The 21048-nt window shown below is 43.1% G+C and overlaps 1 protein-coding gene across 2 annotated transcripts in view; it reads left to right on the forward strand.

Moving 5' to 3' along the window:
• The first annotated feature begins 268 nt into the window (after window positions 1–268).
• AGK (acylglycerol kinase) overlaps window positions 269–21048 on the forward strand; it is a 38882-nt gene continuing 18102 nt past the window's right edge. Inside the window, exons 1-5 of one of the 2 annotated variants that reach the window (XM_035127089.3) lie at window positions 269–672; window positions 2420–2587; window positions 13840–13879; window positions 16786–16865; window positions 19498–19573. In XM_035127089.3, the coding sequence (XP_034982980.1) occupies window positions 2478–2587; window positions 13840–13879; window positions 16786–16865; window positions 19498–19573 (306 nt within the window). In that variant the 5' untranslated portion in view covers window positions 269–672; window positions 2420–2477. The remainder of the gene's footprint in view (window positions 673–2419; window positions 2588–13839; window positions 13880–16785; window positions 16866–19497; window positions 19574–21048) is intronic. The other variant, XM_035127087.3, reaches the window with a different exon arrangement.

A 21048-nucleotide genomic window follows, 5' to 3' on the forward strand; every position in this document is an offset into this window, starting at 1 on the left:
ATTACTTACATCACAGGAGCCTGCACAACACAAAACAAAACACTGTTGCTGTGTGTAGGTTTTATTTTATTTGTTTTTGAATCTTTTATTTTGGAAAATGTATATCCAGCCCCACCCCCTTAATTTCCTTTAAAAAATAATAATCCCTAAACTATAGCTTGTTTAACTTGTATGTAAATCCGGCACTACACACACAAATGAATGAATGAATGAATGAATGAAACCATCGGGAGCCCACGATCAACTCCGAACCACCCACAGATCTACCAGTGACAGGATCGCGACGTGGGGAGCAAAAGAGCCTTTTGGGCATTTCTCGTCGGGGTGTGTGTGTGTGTGTGTGCTGTACTTCTTAACAGTCTCTCTCTCTACACCGCCTCCGTTTGGGACGGGGGTGGGGACCTTTTCTCTCGGGGAAGCGGCCCGCGCGGAACCAAGGCGAGGCGGCTCGCTGTTTCCGCGGGAGGCGGCGGGAAAGGAGCCGCGCGGCGCCCGGAAGCGGGAGGCTTCTGCCCGGGATAGGCTGCGAGAGGGAGACGGAGGCCTGCTGCTTCTGCTTCGCTTGCGGCAGCCTCGTCCCTGGCGGAGAAGGAGGAGCGAGAAGGGGGCGCGGGGTTCTCGGAGGGGAGGCAGGCCGGTCGGCAGGCGGCGAGAGGCGGCTGCACGCGTCAGGTGAGGCCGCACGTTTCAGAAGTCAGCGGAGGACCCCCGTTTTCCTCGTGTCCTGCCTTTCCGGCTTTCCTCCAAAGAGCTCGGGGCGTTTGGGTGTGGGTGGGTGCAGTGCCGGGTTTGCGTATAAGCTAAACAAGCTGTCGCTTAGGTCTCCATTCTCTTGGGGGCGACCAAAAAAATTAAAGGAACCAAACCCCGCCCCCCCAAAAAAACAACCGATGTACATTTCCAAAATAAAAGATAAAAAACAAACAAAATAAATCCTACATACAGGTGAAACTCGGAAAATTAGAATATCATCAAAAGTGCATTTATTTCAGTAATGCAACTTACTATTTTTTACTTTTAATTTTTACAAATGCTTTCTTTTGGAAATTCCACAGTAATAAAAGAAATAGTTACAATAATACAGAAATAAACATCGCTATTACATTTCATGAATTCCATTCCATTTATAATTGACCCGCCTAACGACAAATAATTACAATTACAGTACAACAAATAAAGGCTTGACATATCGTGCTTTGCATGCCATGCACCTGTCTCATATATTGGTTTCACCTTTTAAGTTGCATTACTGAAATAAATGCACTTTTCGACTATATTCTAATTTTCCGAGTTTCACCTGTACAGCAACAGTGGCAAATGGTTTTAGATACCTATTAGGTCCACAGATTACCATATAGCAAATATTACCATACTGTATAGCATATAAATTATTATTCAGCAAAAAACCGACAATTTGTTGTTGACAAACGACAGCTGGACATATAAAGGGCCCCATTATCTTCAGTAGCTTAGGGCCTCATCAAACAACAACAACAACAACAACAATAATAATAATAATAATAATAATAATAATAATAATAATAATAATATATTTGTAATCCACCATCCCCGGCCAAGGCCGGGCTCAACATCATAAAATCCAGCCCTGGGTGTCCCCTTTTCTTTCCAAAAATTATCTTGGCATTATGGAATATGCAGAAATGGAATATGCATTATGGAATATGAAGTATAATAATACTTTAATTTGGGGGGAGGGGGGGTTGTTAGTAATTTTAACTTTCCATACTGTGTGTGTGTTTTAAATAAGATCAGTAGCCTCCAAGGGAGGGACATTCTGTTCACATGCCCTCTCTCGTTGATACTGGTTTGAAACAAAAAAAAAGTTTCCTGTTTCAAGGGAAAGGCACTTGGCGCACGCTCAGACAAATTTAGTTATGATGCCGTAAGGTTCTTTTGTGTCTGTGTGTGTGTGTGTGTGCGTTTCAGAGTCATTTAGCCTGAACTGCTAGAATCTTTGAAAATGAAAATGAAAGGTGGCAACCTCTATTGTGGAGAAGCGTGTTTGTTAACACTAAACTTGATAGCTAAATGGAGCCTCAATGTTTGGAGGAACACACATACACTTATGATTCCATATTTTTTTTAAAAAAAAATCAAATCCAGTACATATATAAACTGGGACAAAGATCTACACTTAAAAGGCTTGTTGAAAAAAGCCAGGTTTTCAGTCGGCACCATGGAGACAATAGAGACGGCACTTATCTGACATGCAATTGGCAGTTCCAAAGTGTAGAAGCAGCATCAAGTTAAACTCGGGGAGGCATTTTTCTCATCCTTTAATATTTCCTGCCATTATTTTATTAACAGGAAAGAAATAGATGTTTAGAGTTAAGTGAATGTTGCAACCATTTCCTTGTCTCAGGTGATATTAATCTTTTATTTACGGTTTACCACACAGATGCTGTTTCTTCGCATCGGAGTCCCCTGTAAGGTGTGCTGCAGAGTAAAACATAAACATGGCCAAGGTTATCAAAATGTTTCTCACACTCAGAAATCACTGGAAGAAGACCACCGCTGGGGCCTGCCTGCTCACCTGGGGAGGAAACTGGCTGTATGGAAAACACTGGTAATTAATTCATTGGATTGGATCCAAGCTAAGACAGTTGAACTTGAGTTCTGTTGTTTTCAAGGGGAACGAGTTTCAGCTACCAGGATTGAACACTTAATCTTTACAAGAATATTGGAATTTTTGGAAGGGTTTGGGTTTGTTCATTGTTGGTTTCTAAACCAGAGTCCAGGGCAAAATGGGAGTGGCGCATATATACTGTTCTCCTGATTCTTTTTGCTTTGCCTTACCATAGCCTTGGAAAGCTCTGGATTTAATTGGAGCAGTGACACAAGGTAGAGGTCCTTAGCATTTCCAGTTATGGGCTGTTCTCCTGATCAGAAACACTTCCAGGCAGTTTTTCTTCTAATGGTGGGGATGTTACATGGAACATCCCCTTGTGTGAAGGAAAGCAGGTCAGGGAAGATTTTGGTTTGCAAATGGGTTAAGCACCCCCGTTCCTCTTCTTTGATAAAATGTGAGTTCCCTTGCTACTGCAATGTACCGGAACTAAAAGCAAAGACTCTTGGGAGACACTCCACAAATTTGCAATTTTAAGGAAGAGGAAATTTATATGTGCATAAATTTGAAAATTAGTTGTAAAATAGTTTTAGCATTTGATCAGTGGGGGGCTACAGACTGGCTTTGTGCATCTGTAAGTTGTGAGATACACAATTATTTCATATTCATTTCTTTGGTCCTGATATGGCAAATTGCTATAATCAAATTGATAGATGTGTTTTAGATTAAATGAAACTGTCATGGACAGGATTGCACAGTTTCCCCCTGGATGCTTTAACAGCATAATTTTTTTTGCACCCCGAAAAGTACTGAATTCGAGTGCCTCTTCCACACGTGCGTAAAGCGCCGATAGAGTGCCTCTGCGCATGCGCGCGCTGCGGAACCCAGAAGTAAACACTTCCGGGTCCGCGGAGTATTTAAACTGAAAGTACTCAAACCGGAGTGTTCTCAAACCGAGGTATGACTGTATTAGGGGTTGGTTCACACAAAACTCTAAAGCAGGCATCCCCAAACTTCGGCCCTCCAGATGTTTTGGACTACAATTCCCATCATCCCTGACCACTGGTCCTGTTAGCTAGGGATCATGGGAGTTGTAGGCCAAAACTTCTGGAGGGCCGCAGTTTGGGGATGCCTGCTCTAAACCATGGTTTAGTATAAGGGTTGTCAACCGTTTTGGAACTGTGGGCCCATTTGGATTTTTTAGGGAGTGCTATGGGTGTCACCACCTCTCATAACTTCTCTCCGCTCAACAGGATCAGGGCCACCCCACTCCCTGGAGAAACAAAGAGAGAAAGCATTCAGATGCACTTCACTTTTCCAAGGAATCTAGTTCCAGTGGAATTAATCAGCTTTTAAAAGCATGTAGAGCTGAAAGTGAAGAAGAGCACCAGTCATCTAGCTTCCCCTATAGTTCCAAGGCAGCAAAAACTAACCACCCTAACCACTGCATGACCAATGGAAGAAAGCGAGTAGGGGGAGGCTGAGATGCTTCATGAAGCCCATGATGGCAGCCTCTGGCATAAACTATGTTTGCCTCAGCTGATCTCTCCAATCTCCCTGCATTGAACTAGTCTGAATGGGGCCTCCAAAAGCTTTTGACTGATCATGCTTGGAAGCCTCTGGGATCAAGAACTTTGGTAATGCAGCTTTTCGAATCACAGGGAGGGTTTTAAGCTCTTAGACGCTTCCCTTTGGACCCTGCCACTTAATGAGGAAGACTGGGATGGATCAGGTAGGAAATGGGGTATTGGTGCTGGGATTGGCTTTTGCTGCCTGCCCTGCTCCCCAAAACACGCATTTTATGCCCTTGTCACACAGCCAAAACCCACTGAAATCAACCAAGCCAAACCAAGTTCAATACACTGGGGGAAAATGCAGTAAGAAAATATGAATACTTTACATCTAGGTAAAATGCAAATGCCCCCAAGAGGGGGGAAACTGAAAAAAGAGAAAAACGAGAGACAAAGAAGATTTAGTTTCTTAAGTCTTCCATGTAGACTCTGGCAGAACTCTCTGTAGAAGAGATTGGAAAACAGGAGGGCTTAATTGGCACCAGTTTCTTGAAAAGTGATCAAACAACAGAGCAGATGTGGTTTGCAAGTCAACAATGGTTTAAAATAATTTGGCTGTATTTGCATTTCCCTGAAACTATATTAAATGTGCAAACAGGGATTAAAATGAAAGCTTCTTGCTACACGTTTTTAGAAATGAGTGCAGTGGTTTAGGACCTTACGATGAATATTTCTTCCAGAGAAAGCAGAAATGGGAATAGTAATTGGGAAGGAATTTCTTGCATTTTCTTGTAATAATACTTACGCTCCTCCATTAATTTTCTGAATGAAATAAGGTGGTTGCTTCTTTTACAAACTGAAATGAACCAAGAACAAACACACACACTATACATGTTAATGGGCCCTCCTCACCCACTGGACAAAAAATTGCCCTGTTTTCGTCTAGGATGCAGAAAGAGACAGAGGGAAAAGTGGAGGTTTAAGCAAGGTTTGGGTACAGTGAGAAGGGAGTTGAGAAAGGCTTTTGGTTTTGAGTTGTACCCAAACTCCACTATTTCTCCTTGTTAAACATTTTTTTTCTTTTCTGTTTAAAGAACCGCATCACCCCCCAGTGTTCATCACTTCCTAGGGTATTCGGACCTCTCCCATTACCTTGCCACTACTTTCCCCCAATAATAATAATAATAATAATAATAATAATAATAATAATAATATATTTATACCCTGCCCATCTGGCTGGGTTTCCCCAGCCACTCTGGGCGGCTTCCAACAAAATATTAAAATACAATAGTTCAGTGTCTCTCCCTTCTGGCTTCCATGTCACAGGCTTTTTTACCTCATCCAACCTGCCTTTTTTTGTTCCCCTACCCCATCCTGACTTTATGCAAATCCAGGATTGTGATGCAGCGCACCCAGTTTTTCCTGTGAGGTGCAGCACGATGATGGCCTAGTGTAGAAATAGTACAGAGGGAAATGTAGAGCCGTACACGTGAAATATTAAGCTTTTTGAATCTTGCTGAACAGGGTAGACAATATGAACATAGCCTAGCAACTGAGTTTTGGTTGTTGCTGATACTGGAGCCTAAATTACTATGCTTGAGGCACTCTTGACTAGACTTATATAGTGTCCTTTTATAGCAGATTAAAGGTTTAGTGAAATCTTGTCCCTTTTTCCCTGACATAGTTGGAGCTTCTGATGCAAAGGGGGCTGCTTTAGCTCAACATTGCTTCAGATTAGCCTTTGACTTCCTGGAATTAGCTGTCTCAGGCATTGCTTGTTCATTTGCCACTGAGGAGGACTTTTTCTGGGGGGGAGTGCAGAAATCTGGTGCCAAAACCGGCTCCAATTAGCTCTTACTTATTCTTGAATAGCAAAACCCTGGGCTCTGGCTGTGGAATTTGAAGGTCTTATTATTTTGAGCAGCATTACAGGCATACGGTGCCTGCCATCTTATACAATTCAAAAATGAAGAACGCTTGCAGGCATCTGCATGATACCTGCAAGTTTTCCTCGTGGGGCAAATAGCAGCTTCACTAGGGATAGGATTTTAATGGAGGGCTACAGTCTGATGCAAAAGGGTTACATTTCCTTTTTTTTTTTTTAAATACATTTTATTCCAATTTTCCGAATTCAACAAATTAACAAAACCAATCTTTTATACAAAATCTTATATTCACATCTTTTACCTTGCTCCGCCGAGCTATGACTTCCCCCCCTCCCTTCATGCGGGTTTCTTGTTAATTCCTTTTTTTGCAGTTCCTTTTTTAACATATTGGTCAATTCGTAAGGTTTATTTTAATCCTGCGAGAGTTTTTAATGATCTACAGTTTTTCTCCATATAGTCCACATATTTACTCCAGTCCTTTTGAAACCTTGTCTCCCCCTGGTCACGAATCTTGCATGTCAATCTAGCAAGTTCAGCATAGTCCATCATTTTTATCTGCCACTCCACAATTGTAGGTAATTCCTGTAATTTCCATTTTTGGGCTAACAAAGTCCTAGCCGCAAAAGGGTTACATTTCCATATCCCAATGCCATGATCCCAGTCTTTGGCCCCTCTCTGGGTGGCTTCTGATTACAGACATACCTCAAGTTAAGTACGCTTCAGGTTGAGTACAGTGGTACCTCTACTTACGAATTTAATGCGTTCCGAATGCACATTTGTAAGTCGAAAAAAATAGTAAGTCGAATCCCATAGGAATGCATTGGGAGAAAAAATCCGTAAGTCGAAGCAACCCTATCTAAAAATTTGTAAGTAGAAAAAATCCTATCTAAACCGCATCCAAGATGGCGGACGGAGCTCCGTTCGCAAGTAGAAACATTCGTAAGTAGAGTTATTCGTAAGTAGAGGTACCACTGTACTTTCAATTTAAGTACTCCGTGGACCCGTCTGGAACGGATTAATCCACTTTCCATTACTTTCAGTGGGAAAGTTCACTTCAGGTTAAGTACGGTTCAGGCTAAGTACTAACTTCCAGAACCAATTACAGTCATACCTCGACAACCGAACGCTTCGACTTCCGAAGGTTTCGACTTCCGAAGTCGACAACCCCCGGAAGTATTTTCTCTGTGCGTGCCTGGCGCACGCGTTCTGCGCAGAAGCGAAAAATCACGCTTCGCGCATGTGCTGAAGCAGCGCTTCGACATCCGAAAACCTCGACATACAAAGACGGCCGTGGAACGGATCGTCTTCGTAAGTCGAGGTACCACTGTAAGTACTTAACCTGAGGTACCACTGTATTTTTTAAATCACAGGAGATGCTCAGCATGGGTCTCCTGAATCGCATCCAGTAGTGGCCCACTTTCCTAAATAAAAATTGAGGGTTGGAAAAGATGGCGCCGAGGCAAGTTCCCTTTGAGTGTCGTCTATGTGAGTAAGAGCGTTTTAAAAAAATACGCTGATAAAGAGGCTCAGTTTAGAAAAATAATGACCAACCTCTCGCTTTTATCAGCAAAAAGACTCTGGGAGTTTTTGGAAGGGTACTCAAACTCCCCCCCCTTCCGTAGCTTCCCAGATTAACTCTGACCTTTCTAAAGTAGCCTCTATTACTCTGAGTCTAGCTATGGTTCTGACAAGACAGCGCTATAAAGAACTGGGCATATTACCTCTACATTCTGAGGAAATCCCCCTAAGGAAAAAGCAGACTAAGATCCCAACTTTCTTCCAACCGAAAACCGAAGGACTGAGAAACCTAGAAAACCTCCACCCACACGTATGGTCTGTAGACCACACCTGGAAGGCACACTTTGCACTCAGAGAGATTGGGAGGAATTGCAGGCATTCAGAGTGAGGCAACCAGTGCATCTCAGCACCAGGTATGACTGAATTATTCCTCATGCAGCAGTACAACAGAATTGCTTGACCTGACAGGTACTGACTGGAAAGTGGCAGGAACCTTTACTTTCATATAAGCACGCCCTGGTGCATAGTTTGGGAATTGCCAACTTAAAAGAGTGTCTGTTACGATGCTTTTGCAGTCCCTTAGTAATACTGGGCAGCAGTTTGCTAAAGACAGCCTACTAGTCGCAAGAGAAATGCTTGCTGTTCTGTGACAATAGGCATCTAGGTTGGAGAACAAAAATGTACCATGCATTTGATTACGTATTGCTGTAGAAAATACTGACACAGCAGGAGGGGTCCCAAAGAAAGGCATCCCGATTGCCTTGGGATGCAGGCATGTTTGTAATAATTGGTTGGTGTTTTGCTGGGTGGTATGTCTTTTGAGAACATGGGATGCGGGTGGCGCTGTGGGTTAAACCACAGAGCCTAGGGCTTGCCGATCAGAAGGTTGGCGGTTCGAATTCCCGCGACAGGGTGAGCTCCCGTTGCTGCGTCCCAGCTCCTGCCAACCTAGCAGTTCGAAAGCACGTCAAAGTGCAAGTAGATAAATAGGTACCCCTCCAAGCGGGAAGGTAAAGCTGTGTTTCCGTGCACTGCTTTGGTTCGCCAGAAGCAGCTTAGTCATGCTGGCTGCATGACCTGAAAGCTGTACGCCAGCTCCCTTGGCCAGTAAAGCGAGATGAGCCCTGCAACCCCAGAGTCGTCTGCGACAGAACCTAATGGTCAGGGGTCTCTTTACCTTTACCTTTTTATGTCTATTGAGGGTGGGACAATCTAGAACATCTGGAATCTAGAAATAGCCAGGAAATCCAATCTACAAAGAAAATCTCTCTTCTCTCTCTCTCTCTCTCTCTCTCTCTCTCTCTCTCTCTCTCTCTCTCTCTCTCTCTCTCTCTCTCTCACACACACACACACACACACACACACACACACATAGCGCACATGTAATCAAGAAACAGCCCTACATGCAGATTTACTGGCATAATAGTGATAATGAGCTGACTTTTTACTTTGGAATAATCTAGCGTCATTGTTGATAGGTGAGGGCAGTGCCTGATAAAGGGCAATTGCCTGCTATAAAGGAATGTGCCTAAGTGGGACTGAAACCACCTATTTCTATGTGCCCAGTCTCGCACTGGCTAGTAACCTTCTAGTAGCCATTAGATTTCAGGACTTGGAGTTGGGGTCAGCAATGCCTATTTTTATGCTTGCTTCTGTACCCTTTAATACAGGCACCCCCAAACTTCGGCCCTCCAGATGTTTTGGACTACAATTCCCATCATCCCTGACCACTAGTCCTCTTAACTAGGGATCATGGGAGTTGTAGGCCGAAACATCTGGAGGGCCGCGGTTTGGGGATGCCTGCTTTAATACCTGCCTGAGTTCTACATTTCTTAATAAAAGCAGTTGTGTGATGACACCAAAGGTCTCTTATTCAGAGGTTACTTGCCATGTTTAGGCTGCCTTGAATGTCCAACCATGTGGGGGAAGGAATGGCTTGAAACAATAGACTTGTGCACCAGCTTTTCTGTTTCTGATCACCCACAGCTTCTGCTATTTGTTCTTCTCTCCAGTGCACAGCAGAGTGTGGCTGTTTCATTTGGAATCACACTAGATTTTAAAAGCTTTAGGCACCATTCATCGTACAAAGGGGCCAACTCTTTATTAAGGGTTGGGCAGCTTTAGGTTCCATGGAAAAATATGCCCACAAGAAGTCTACTGAATTATTTCTTTTTCTGATCTGCCTTGGTGATTGTGTTCTATCCTGGGCAGCTGAAAAGAGGAATTGGATCTGTATTGATTCTGGTTTGGTTACCTAAGTAAACACAGGAATCCTCCTGATTTATCTCTGCCAATTTTACCGGCTCACCAAGCCTGCCTAGTTATTTGGAAAATAATTGTGAAATTGGATAGCAGAGAAGCAGCATTTCATTAGCTGGAAATAGCTGAGCTTTGAATTTGTTTTTTGCCCAATGCGTTGCGGCGATTGCAAGCCCTGAAGAAAAGCTGTGGCTGTAATTGCTTCACACTTTACCTGTGATTATTGTCATTGTGATAGCAGAAGCCCATTGGTTTTTCGAAGTGATGATAGCTCAGCCAGCTGGTAAATTCACAATCATGTTAGCTGCCCTCACTGTTGCTGCTAATTGGGAGCTTATTGCATTAGATGCCATTCCTCTTAGTATATAATAGAGAAGATTCTCCAGACACTGTCCTGGTTCTCTCTTGGGTGCCAAGTGAAAACCTTATTTGCCCAGGTCTGTTAAGCTCATGCTTTATTTGTGATTATTTTTATGATTGACTTACCCTAACTATTCCAATTTGCTACTGATGTAGTTATCATATGTGTGATTGCTTTTTATGTCTATATGCCGCAATGAGAGCTAGGCTGAAGAGTGGCTAATATATCAATAAATAAAATAATAGTAAATGAATTGACTAGATTGGCTGGAAGTGCAGAATCCATGCAAGCAGGAACATTTATGGACCTAGCCCCCTCCTTCCTGCATGGATGGGGATTGTCTTCATGTCATGTTTCTGAGCTTCCCATAGACATCTGGTCGACCAGCTGCAGTATGGAACAGGATCCAGGAATCCAACAAGGCTATTATTATGGTCTTCTTAAGATGTGGCACCCAAAGCTGATGGCTGAGTTTGTGGATCTCTGGATCTGGACCAGAACTACACAATTGCAGCTGGAGTTTGCAAAGGCAGAGGACCCTTTTGCAATGTTTTGTGTGTGCAATCTTATTTCCCTTCATGGATTTCCTTTCATATGGATTGGTACAATTTGGATGCAATCCAGACAAATCAGGTGATGTGTGTGTGTGTGACTTATTTAGTAAGACTAATGGAAATAAATGGGACTCAAGAGCCCTAGCTTTCAGCAGGCTGTGCCTGCCACTTGCTGACCTGCAAGGCGAAGTTGAAATAATTAACATCCCTGAGCCCACCCATTCTTCACAACCTTGTCTCAAAGGTCAGTGCTGTGACTTCTAACCTTGAGACTGGTGCTAGTCCAAGTTCAGCATCCTCTGTAAAGCTGCTCTTTCTCCTGACTGACATTGAGGAACACCAAATGATTATAGTAGGAAGTCCATGAAAACAGCTGATGTGGATGCATACATTGCTTTCCTGTTGAGCTGCCACTGTGCATCATCAGCCAAGATTTACTTTCCTTAGGCTTAGCTGATCAGATACTTAGCAGGTTCGATGGGGAATCTTCTAATAAGAATGGTCTCTCTCCTGTTTGCTTCAAAGCCATCACACGCTGGGGGTGGGGAAAGGTGCTGAGAATTTTGGCCTTATAATAAAAAGATGTTTGTTTGCGGTGCCTCTCTGTACATGGGCAGATAAGATGGAGTAGGGCTGTCCAATTCATTTCGGCACTAGAGTTGGTTTTTAAGTAGTACTTAATAAAAATTACTGCAATTAGTCAATAGCCTGCCATTCTTGTAAAAAAAAATGTTCCTGTTGCTTAACACACATGATTTATTCCTTTGAATGTGAAGAGCAAACATTATGTTAAGGGGAGCGCTACTGCCTCTAAGGAAAACTTTGATAAATATTCCAATTAGGCATGAATTGGAGTAATATATTATTTATGCGTTCTCTCGCTTAGGAAGCTTATTTCTGTTTGTCCCATTATTTTCACTAAAGGTTTCCTATTGACAGAGTTTCTCTCGCTGCTTAGTTTGAATTTCTCCAGATTGATTCTTCATCTAAAATCAATTTTCTGTAACGTGAGAAAAGCTACTGTGGCAGTAAATGCTGGTGAGGCAGAACGAGTTACATGGCTTTAGAAAGTGGAATAAGCAGAGAAAGAGGGGGGAAAGTCTGCAAGCGAGTTGTTCTGGAACGAGCCCCGTAAATTTGCTGCGTATTAACAAAAATGTGCAGCAGATCATCAGAGCGGAATTGAAAGGACTGCTTGCCTGGCCCTTTTGGCACCCGGAGCCAAGGAGAGCATTGCCCCGCTGTAAACCGGCTGAGCACTCCTTTGCCCTCCGGCCTCCTCCTCCCTGACCCCAGCCACTCTGAGCTGCAGGCAGGCAGGCACCTTGGGCTTTTACCAGCTTGGCCCTTAATCCTTGAGAGATGAAAGCCACAAACCCAGAATGCTTCAGGCTACACAAATCAGAACAGGGATGCCACTTCCACAGAGAGAGGTGCTTCCAAAAGTTGACTTTCCTGCCTCCGTTCTTCACCCTTGAACTGCATAGCACTTCAAGCCCCATTTTAATGACTACGTGGAGAGCTATCTTTGGAAAAGATGGCTAAGTGGAGCAAAGAGAAGCAGCGAGTTTCCATTTATTTGTTCAGTACGTTTATATCAATCGGCTGTTGAAGGTTCCCAGGGCAAACAAGAAATACAAATAGACTGGAAAGAGAAGTTGCTGAATTGCAACTTATTACCAAACTTAAAACCACGGAGAGACCTGGTCTGAATAAAGACATTGGATTCTTATCTCATGATACATGATAAAGCTATTTCTAGCCATCTCACCCCTTGCTTTCCCCCCGTAAGACCAATTGCAGTCGTTAACTGGCATCAACAGGTTTACCACTCCTATCAGCCGATCACCCATTCCGACCACCCTTCTGAGTAATACCCCTCCCCACCCGCTCACTATATATAAGGGTCTGGTGACTCCTGTTTCCGTGTATCTGAAGAAGTGTGCATGCACACGAAAGCTCATACCAGTGGTCTCTAAGGTGCTACTGGAAAGAATTTTTTATTTATTTTGTGGACTAGAATATAGATGCGCATTAAAGTGCAGTGGGCCAATTTTTTGGGACGCTCATATGCCTCCCTATTGCAGCCTAAGACAGATGCTGATCCAACATGAAAACAGCAGGACTCTCTGCTTTAGTTTAGCTCAAACCTCATTGCTTATCTCCACAGGATTCCCCTCAGGTTTCATTGTTCACTTTTCTGGGTGAGAAATTCACTTTCTAGCTGGTTGTGTCAGTCTAAGCCAGGTGTGGGTCACTGTGTTTCTCAAACATGGGTCCCTGGCTGTTGGTGGACTACAGCTCCCATCATCCCTAGGTAGCAGGACCAGTGGTAATGGGACTCGTAGTCCAACAAAAGCTGGGGACCCAAGTTTGAGAAACATAGCAGAGATGTGGTTGAGGAAAACATCAGAAGGCTGTATTCTCTTGTAGGCAACCTTCTGGGGAACCAATGTCACTGGTGGGCAGGACCAGAGGTCTTTACTGATTCCCTGCCATGACACCATCTTGCCATGTCAGGTGTTTTTTTCATTTCTGTCTGAGACTTGCAGACTGGGCACATTTTATATTATGGCAACGCAAAAAATAGTCAGGTCCTTGCCACCAAGGAACATACAATTTAGACAATGAGGGAAAACAGCAAACAGGATGGGGAGATGAGCAGAGAGGAAAGGATATTGGCAAATGCAGGTACACGTTCTTGGTAATTTGATGACTATATGCACTTCATTGATAGTCCTGCAGCTAGCATGGTGCTTCTGTCAGAAAAAAGGAATAATTTGGCCACTGATTTGCTAGCAGGCTGGGCAGTTGGTTAATTCCGCTCACAAGTTAGACCCGGAGGAATTTTGGTCAGTTACTTCCTGTTTATACAATGTGGGGTTCAGTTTGGTCAATTAAGTAATCTCATTGCGGGTGGAATCTGGTTCTTGGTAATGAAGACATGGTCCAAGAAGTGACGAAATCTAAGGTGGCCTCAAAACGGTGACATTTAAATAGTTGTGTGTTTTTGACAAGTAGCCCCTTTGGAAAGTTGGGTCTGTGTTTTGTGTGCCAAAGCAGTAGAAGTAGGTATTCTGAAATGTGTGTTTCCATCTATCTCCCTCCCCTCAACTAGCGCTATCTAAAACACTGTTCTTTTTCTTCTTCCTCCTCCTGATAGCGATAACCTGCTAAGGAGAGCTGCATGCCAAGAAGCCCAGGTAATACCATTTAACAAGATCAAATTAGATTAAAATCCTCTCCTTATCTCTCTTGTGCAGGATTCTGGAGATTCTCCCAGCAGGTCTCCTCTACGTGACTAGCCTGCCAAAGGGACTCTCTGTATTCTTCTGCTCAAATACCAGAAGACACTTTCCCCCTCCCACAGGAGCTGTGCTTTGCTCCTAATTACGCCTCAGTTCAGTGCCATCGCAAATTATTCATGAGCATCACGAAAGTGGATATATATATATATATATATATATATATATATATATATATATATATATATACACACACACACATACAGTGGAACCTCGGTTTATGAACACCTCGGTTTATGAATTTTCAGTTTATGAACGCCGCGGACCCATCTGGAACGGATTAATTCACTTTCCATTACTTTCAATGGGAAAGTTCGTTTCAGTTTATGAACGTTTCAGTTTATGAACAGACTTCTGGAACCAATTGTGTTCATAAACCGAGGTACCACTGTATATATATATATATATATATATATATATATATATATATAGCGTTTGGGAAACTTGATTACCTGTATTGCTTTTGTTAGGTAGACTTGTGGGCCATCAGTAACAAGACTACAGATTCTGGAGATTGAAATCGCATTTCATCAGCTGGCAGAATGGAGAGCAACTAGGTTGTAGCTTTTCTTATTCTGGTTGGACCTGGTACTCTGGTACCTATACAAAAATGCAAGACCAAAAAGTTCCAACGAAGCAGGAAAAACCTGGAAGGCACTCTTTGTGGTCCCAAATGCTGTTGAAGTTTGGCTGGCCCTGAGTGAACAAGCCTTTAATCTGTCAGGCTCTGACTTGTGGAACTCCTTTCCAGTAGTGGTTTGGCAGAACCATCCTGCTCATTTAGATGTCTTCTAAAAACTATATTATTTAGACAGGCCTTTCAAACCTAAGATTCTTTGCCAACCAGGTCTTATTTGATACTTTTATTGTAATGCTGTGTTCCTAATCTATTACTGTCTTATGAAATTTATACAAAAGTGTATTTTGTATTTTTCTGTTGTTGAACTGCCTTGGGATATTTAGTTGGAGGGCGGTACAGTGGTACCTCGGTTTACAAACACAATTGGTTCCGGAAGTCTGTACTTACACTAAAGCGTACTTAACCTGAAGCAAACTTTCCCATTGAAAGTAATGGAAAGTGGATTAATCTGTTCCAGACGGGCCCACGGAGTACTCAACCTGAAGCGTACTTAACCCGAAGTATGAGTGTAATTGGTTCCGGAAGTCCGTACTTAACCTGAAGCGAACTTTCCCATTGAAAGTAATGGAAAGTGGGTTAATCCGTTCCAGATGGGTCCGTGGAGTACTTAAACTGAAAATACTCAAACCGAGGCGTACTTAAACCGAGGTATGACTGTATACAGATTTAATAGATGATGATGATGATGATGATGATGATGATGATGATGATGATGATGATGATCTGCTTCGCATTGACATTTGGTTGGCAGCTGTGAGAACAGGATGCTGGCCTAGATGAGCCCTTGGCCTTATCTAGCTGAAGAAAACTTCATGCCAGCTAGCCTTAAACCATGGTTTGATGTTTGATTGTGAATCCGTGCTTCTTAATAAACCAGGATCCCATATGTGGACATCACAGGGAAGCCAAGCTTAACCCTGGCTTATCATGGTGTGTGAATGTATCTGCTATTTCACTTACTTTTGCGTCAAATCCATATGCTGTCCTTTTCAGCTGATTCAGTTCATCAACTGTCATCAAATGTCGAGGAATCGGATGATATAAAACAGGTTTATGAAATATTCAGTTATTGTCTGCAATGTTGTTTTAGAGCGTTTGTGGGCGGGGGGGGGGGAGTAGTGTGAAGGATGGAATGATCAAACAGGAAATAAAATCAGTTTACAAGCACCTGCCCCGCAGCCAATGTTTTGGGTTAGTAAATGATTACAAAGGGTCTTGAAGTGGGTTTTTTTTCAGTCTTCCTCTTTAAAACTCCAGGGCCTCCATAAAAAGCAAGTCTGCCAACAGTATAATTTGTAGAAGAGACAGGTTGTTTGTTCAGAGCAAGCAAATATATCACTCCCCCATCAAGTAAATAATTAGATGTTTCTAACAGCTGTAACAGACCTTAGAATTATGAATGCAGACACTCTTTTTCCATGATTTCCCCCAAGAATGCAAAAGTAATAGAATTAATCACTGACTTTCCCCATCTGTTCTTTAGATAACATGCCAGTTTGATTTCCTCTGTCCTTTACCCCCATGAATCACTGTTTCTCGCATGCCTTCTGCCTTCTCGTTTCCACCGCGGTAAAATAAATAGAACAGAGTTGAGCATTAAATTCTAACAAATTTTTTAATCCTCTGCTCTAATAGCCTCAGTGATGTTGATAATTGCTATGAATTGCTGCTTTGAAAATCTACAGAGCTCTCTTAAAACAATTGCTTCAGCTGCCTTGCTTCATATCTCTTCACCAAAAGTGTTGAGAATAAATTCATTGATTACTATTATTAGTTATATTTGCCTGGGGCCTATACTTGTCACGCAGCTTGCATCTAAGTGGGATAGAGAGGCAGGCAGAGCAAGCTGTCAGTGTATAGGGCTCACATTGTTTTCAGTGGAACTAACTGCATGCAGATGTACCTTTGCCATTCCCTTGCAAGTTGCCAATGTAAGCGGACTACAGTTTGCAGAACATAAGGCTAAATTAGGCATCTAGGTGGCCTTTTGCTGGCTGCTGGCTGGAACACGGAGCTCAGTAAAAAGGCTCCCCCCTCACTGAAGCCATTTGTGTGGGATGGGAGAGGGGCCCTCTAATCCCTGAAATGACACAGAATTGTTTAGCGCCAAAAACAGATGGATTTTTTATTCTTTAATAATGAGAAGCTTTCTCTCCATTATCAGGTGTTTGGCAACCAGATTCTTCCTTCCAGCATGCAGATCAAGAAAGCAACAGTGTTTCTCAACCCTGCAGCTTGCAAAGGGTAAGATTCCCTTTCCCAGCCACCTGGCACCTTTTCATGTACCGTACTTTGGTTTTGCTTTCATCAGGGCAAGTCATTCGCGGGAACCAAAGCCTTACTTCCTATCCTCCCCTGAACCTAATGTTATCAAACTTCTTCAGCTGATTCAGAAACCACAGTTAAAATGGGCCTGCTTGCTAAATTTAACATGAACGCCAAATCATACAATTCTTCTCATTCCCCTCTCCCACTCCATATTCCGCATTGTCATCAACATTCCCACTCTATGAATGAGATTAAGATGTTCCCAAATAGAGGGGCATGCTCAGATGTTGGGCATGCTGATTTAGTGCCCCTGAAGTCACGCTGTGCCTATTTTCTGGTATAGTGGTAGTAAATGGCCGTTGTGTGCAAAAGCTATTTCAAGGTCAAAGATTTAGCAGGCGTATTGGTTTTAAACACATTGGGGCTTTTTCGTCAATGAATGTGGCTCCCACATGTGCCACCCATATGACATGGTTGCCCCAGCCACTTTGGGCAGCTCCCAAGAAAATATTAGGAACACAATAAAACCTCAAGCAGTAAAAGCTTCCCTGTACAGGGCTGCCTTCAGATGTCTTCTAAAAGTCATCTTTATCTGTTTGACATCTGATGGGAGGGCATTCCACAGGACAGGCCCCAGTACCAAGGAAGCCAGCCCTGTAGCTTCATGTCTCGCAGTGAGGAAACGGCCAGAAGGCCCTCGGAGCTGGACCTCAGTGTCCGGGCTGAACAATGGGAGTGGGGATGCTCCTTCAGGTATATTGGGCTGATGCCATTTAGGGCTTTAAAGGTCAGCATCAACACTTTGAATTGTGCTCGGAAACCAACTGGGAGCCAATGTAGGTCTTTCAGGACCAGTATTAGATGGTCCCGGCGGCCGCTCCCAGTCACCAGTCTAGCTACCGCATTCTGGATTAGTTGCAGTTTCCAAGTCACCTTCAAAGGCACATTGCAGTAGTCCAAGCGGGACATAACCAGAGCATACACCACTCTGGCAAGACAGTCTGCGGACAGGTAGGATCTCAGCCTGCGTACTAGATGGAGTTGGTAGACAGCTGCCCTGGACGCAGAATTGACCTGTGCCTCCTTGACAGCTGTGAGTCCAAAATGACTCCCAGGCTGCTCACCTGCACCTGGTTCTTTAGGGACACTGTTATTCCATTTAGAACCAGGAAGGGATTTTTTTGCCTAGGAGGCCAAGCCCCCCCCCCAACTTAAAAAGATTGTCTCATTGACCTAAACTGCAAATTCTAGTTTTGGCTTATTTTTGATAGGGGGGTAAGTCTTACAAACGACACATTGTTTGGAAGACGTCCCTTACTTAAAGTCTTGTTTTGTTTTCCCTGGTTGCTCAAAATTATTTTTGCAGGATAATTCATAATTGATACCATGGTTATTTATTATGCAGCAGCAGGCATTAAAATGCACGAGAGCCTTACCAAAACAAGGTCAGGTGAAGTTTTTGTATTAATGTTGCTGAATAATAATAAAGCAAGTAATATTTCTCTTTTAAAAGTAGAATTTGCATCTTACCAACCGAGGGCAAGTATTCCATATCTCATTAGTTGGGTAATAATACATTATTTGCTTGGGGGCTTATTATTTGGGGTGGCAGGCAGGGTTGTTGGGGGGAAATATTTAAAGTTTCTGATAGAAGTTTTCGTGATAGAAAAGTGGCAAGATGAGGATTGGACTGGGGATGGCAGGACATAGCCATGAAGCTTACTGGCTGAGCTTAGGCCCGTCACCATCTCTCAGGCTTGCCTACCTCACAGGGTTGTTGTGAAGGTGAGTTCAGAGTTCTAGAGTTCAGAAGGACTTCCTTCGGAATTTACTGATTGCTAGTAAATAGCTTCTTTTTTGAAGAAGAGAGAGTCGTATGCTGATGGCCCCTAAAAATGTCCCTGGCAGCACAAGCTAGTAGCAGTGAATTCACAAATTCACTTACCAACACAGGGCAGTGACTTGTATCGCCTCATAATATGACCCTTACCTTAGTTTTGCTGTGAACCGTTGAGAATCACTGTGGGGTAGCAGTTGATGTGTCGGGAGTAGGACCTGGAAGACCCAGGTTCAAATCCCTGCTCATCCGTGAAGCTCGCTGGATGATTTTGGGACAGTTGCCATCTCTGTGTTAACCTACCTCTCATCTCACGGTGGTGTTTGCTTGAATTAAATTAGGAGCGGTCCTTGGAAGATGGGTGAGATAATAATGTCAGGTGATAAATAAAATACATAGATTATCTGACTCCGGCACTGCCCAATGTTCCTTCATCCACCCCACCCCACCCCCCATTTCCACTAATTTGCTCTTTGCTTCTGTCATCACGTAGTCAGTTATCATTGTTTCCCAGGTATCTTGCGACTGAGAACTGTGTATGAATGACTCATTCTGCATACAAAAACTCACTCCAGTCAAAATCCACCTTTGTACTGATGAAATAAAGGTGTCCCTACCACATGATGGCTTTTTGCCAAGGATCTGCAGAGTAGCCTGTTGCTATTAGGAACATGATTTTAGTTTTATTTAACAATGGAGGGTATTTTTTTTACTGGGGGGGAGGGGGGACTACCATAAAGCGACCTCACACCACTTCTTTTAATTTTCTAGCAAAGCCAGGAATCTTTTTGAAAAGAATGCAGCCCCAATTCTTCACTTGTCTGGTCTGGATGTGACTGTGGTGAAGGTAAAGACAGAGAATGGACTTGTGTTTTCTCCTCCTAGCGACTATTTCCTCTTCTCGGTATACAGTATATTGGCCAGAATCCCATCTGTCGCTAGAGGTGAAACGAAAGAGAAAAGAGTCTATAAGTGCTCAAGTTGGGAAGGAGTTGTAATTTTTCTTATTTTAAAACCAGTGCCATGTTTTGTGCTTTGATTTGGTTTTGGGGAATGTTGTTATCTTGCTTTCATTTCATTGACTCAAGGGCGATGGAGAATATACAGTATACAAGATTTTGACGAGAGAGCCACCAAGGCCTACAGGCAAAGAGAAGAGTTGATGACTCTGCCTGAGAAAAGTTCATTCTCATGCACGAGAGTGCATAAAATTGCCAGAGGGCACTTGAGATTGATTAAGAGCAGTCTTTTTTTAACACCATTAATGGCCTCTCGGATAAGAAAAAAACTCAGCATCTCTGATGAGAACATAAAAAGACAAGAGAGCCTTCCTAAGGAAGGAAAGACTGAACCGTTTTATATTGTGCTAGCTGTTCAACATACTATTGCTAACAGAGGTATCCTGTTAGCAATAAAGGCTGTCCTTTTTCCACTTAGAGCAGTGATGACCAAACTTGGCCCTCCAGCTGTTTTGGGACTACAATTCCCATCATCCCTGACCACTGGTCCTGTTAGCTAGGGATGATGGGAGTTGTAGTCCCAAAACAGCTGGAGGGCCGAGTTTGGCCATCACTGACTTAGAGGCAAGAGGACATTCTGCTCAGGAAATGCCTCACCTTGAGATCATGTAGGTAGGGTAGGGCTAATGGGCACATTCCTTGGAATTTCAGTAGTGAGCATTTGAAGCTGCCCTTATACTGAGTTACATTAGGGGTCCACCTGAGTTTCAAGCAGCATCTCCCCCCCCCCCAGCTTTGGTATGCAAGTAGCTAGAGGTGATGTTTTATATAATCCCATGCATGACACTTTTACTGAGTGGGTTTTTGTTTGTGCGCACAGCACACATGGGACCCTCCCCTTTAGATCACAAAATATTTTATCATTCAATGCGGTTATCTTGTAAATTGGAAGGGTTCACAGGTCAAGTAGGATGCTGTATCTCGATACGTGGATGGGAGACGGTTGCAAATCCCCCCCCCTTTGCCTCAGGATGTAGCGTGGGTTAGTTCAATAGGTGGTGCTGTTTGCTTTTAGAAATAATCTAGCAGAGATTGTTGGCTGAATAAGAAGGCATGGTTCTCAGAAGCTACCCATTTGAAGATATGTCAAAAACCATCAATTAGTCCTGCAAAAACAACCAACTTCTTTGAACGAAAAAAGTGATTACATGTTTTGAGTTTGGCACTTCTAATTTAGAAACGGCATGGGCTATATTTATCTTAGTTGAGTGTATATATTGTAGGGATTTCTCTGTGTTACATCCTGTATTTGGGGTGGTGGTGGTCCTTTAAGAGGGGCAATGCAAAACTTTGAAATTAATAA

Source organism: Zootoca vivipara, chromosome 9 (assembly GCF_965207765.1).
Source record: "Zootoca vivipara chromosome 9, rZooViv2.hap1.1, whole genome shotgun sequence".
NCBI lineage: Eukaryota > Metazoa > Chordata > Lepidosauria > Squamata > Lacertidae > Zootoca > Zootoca vivipara.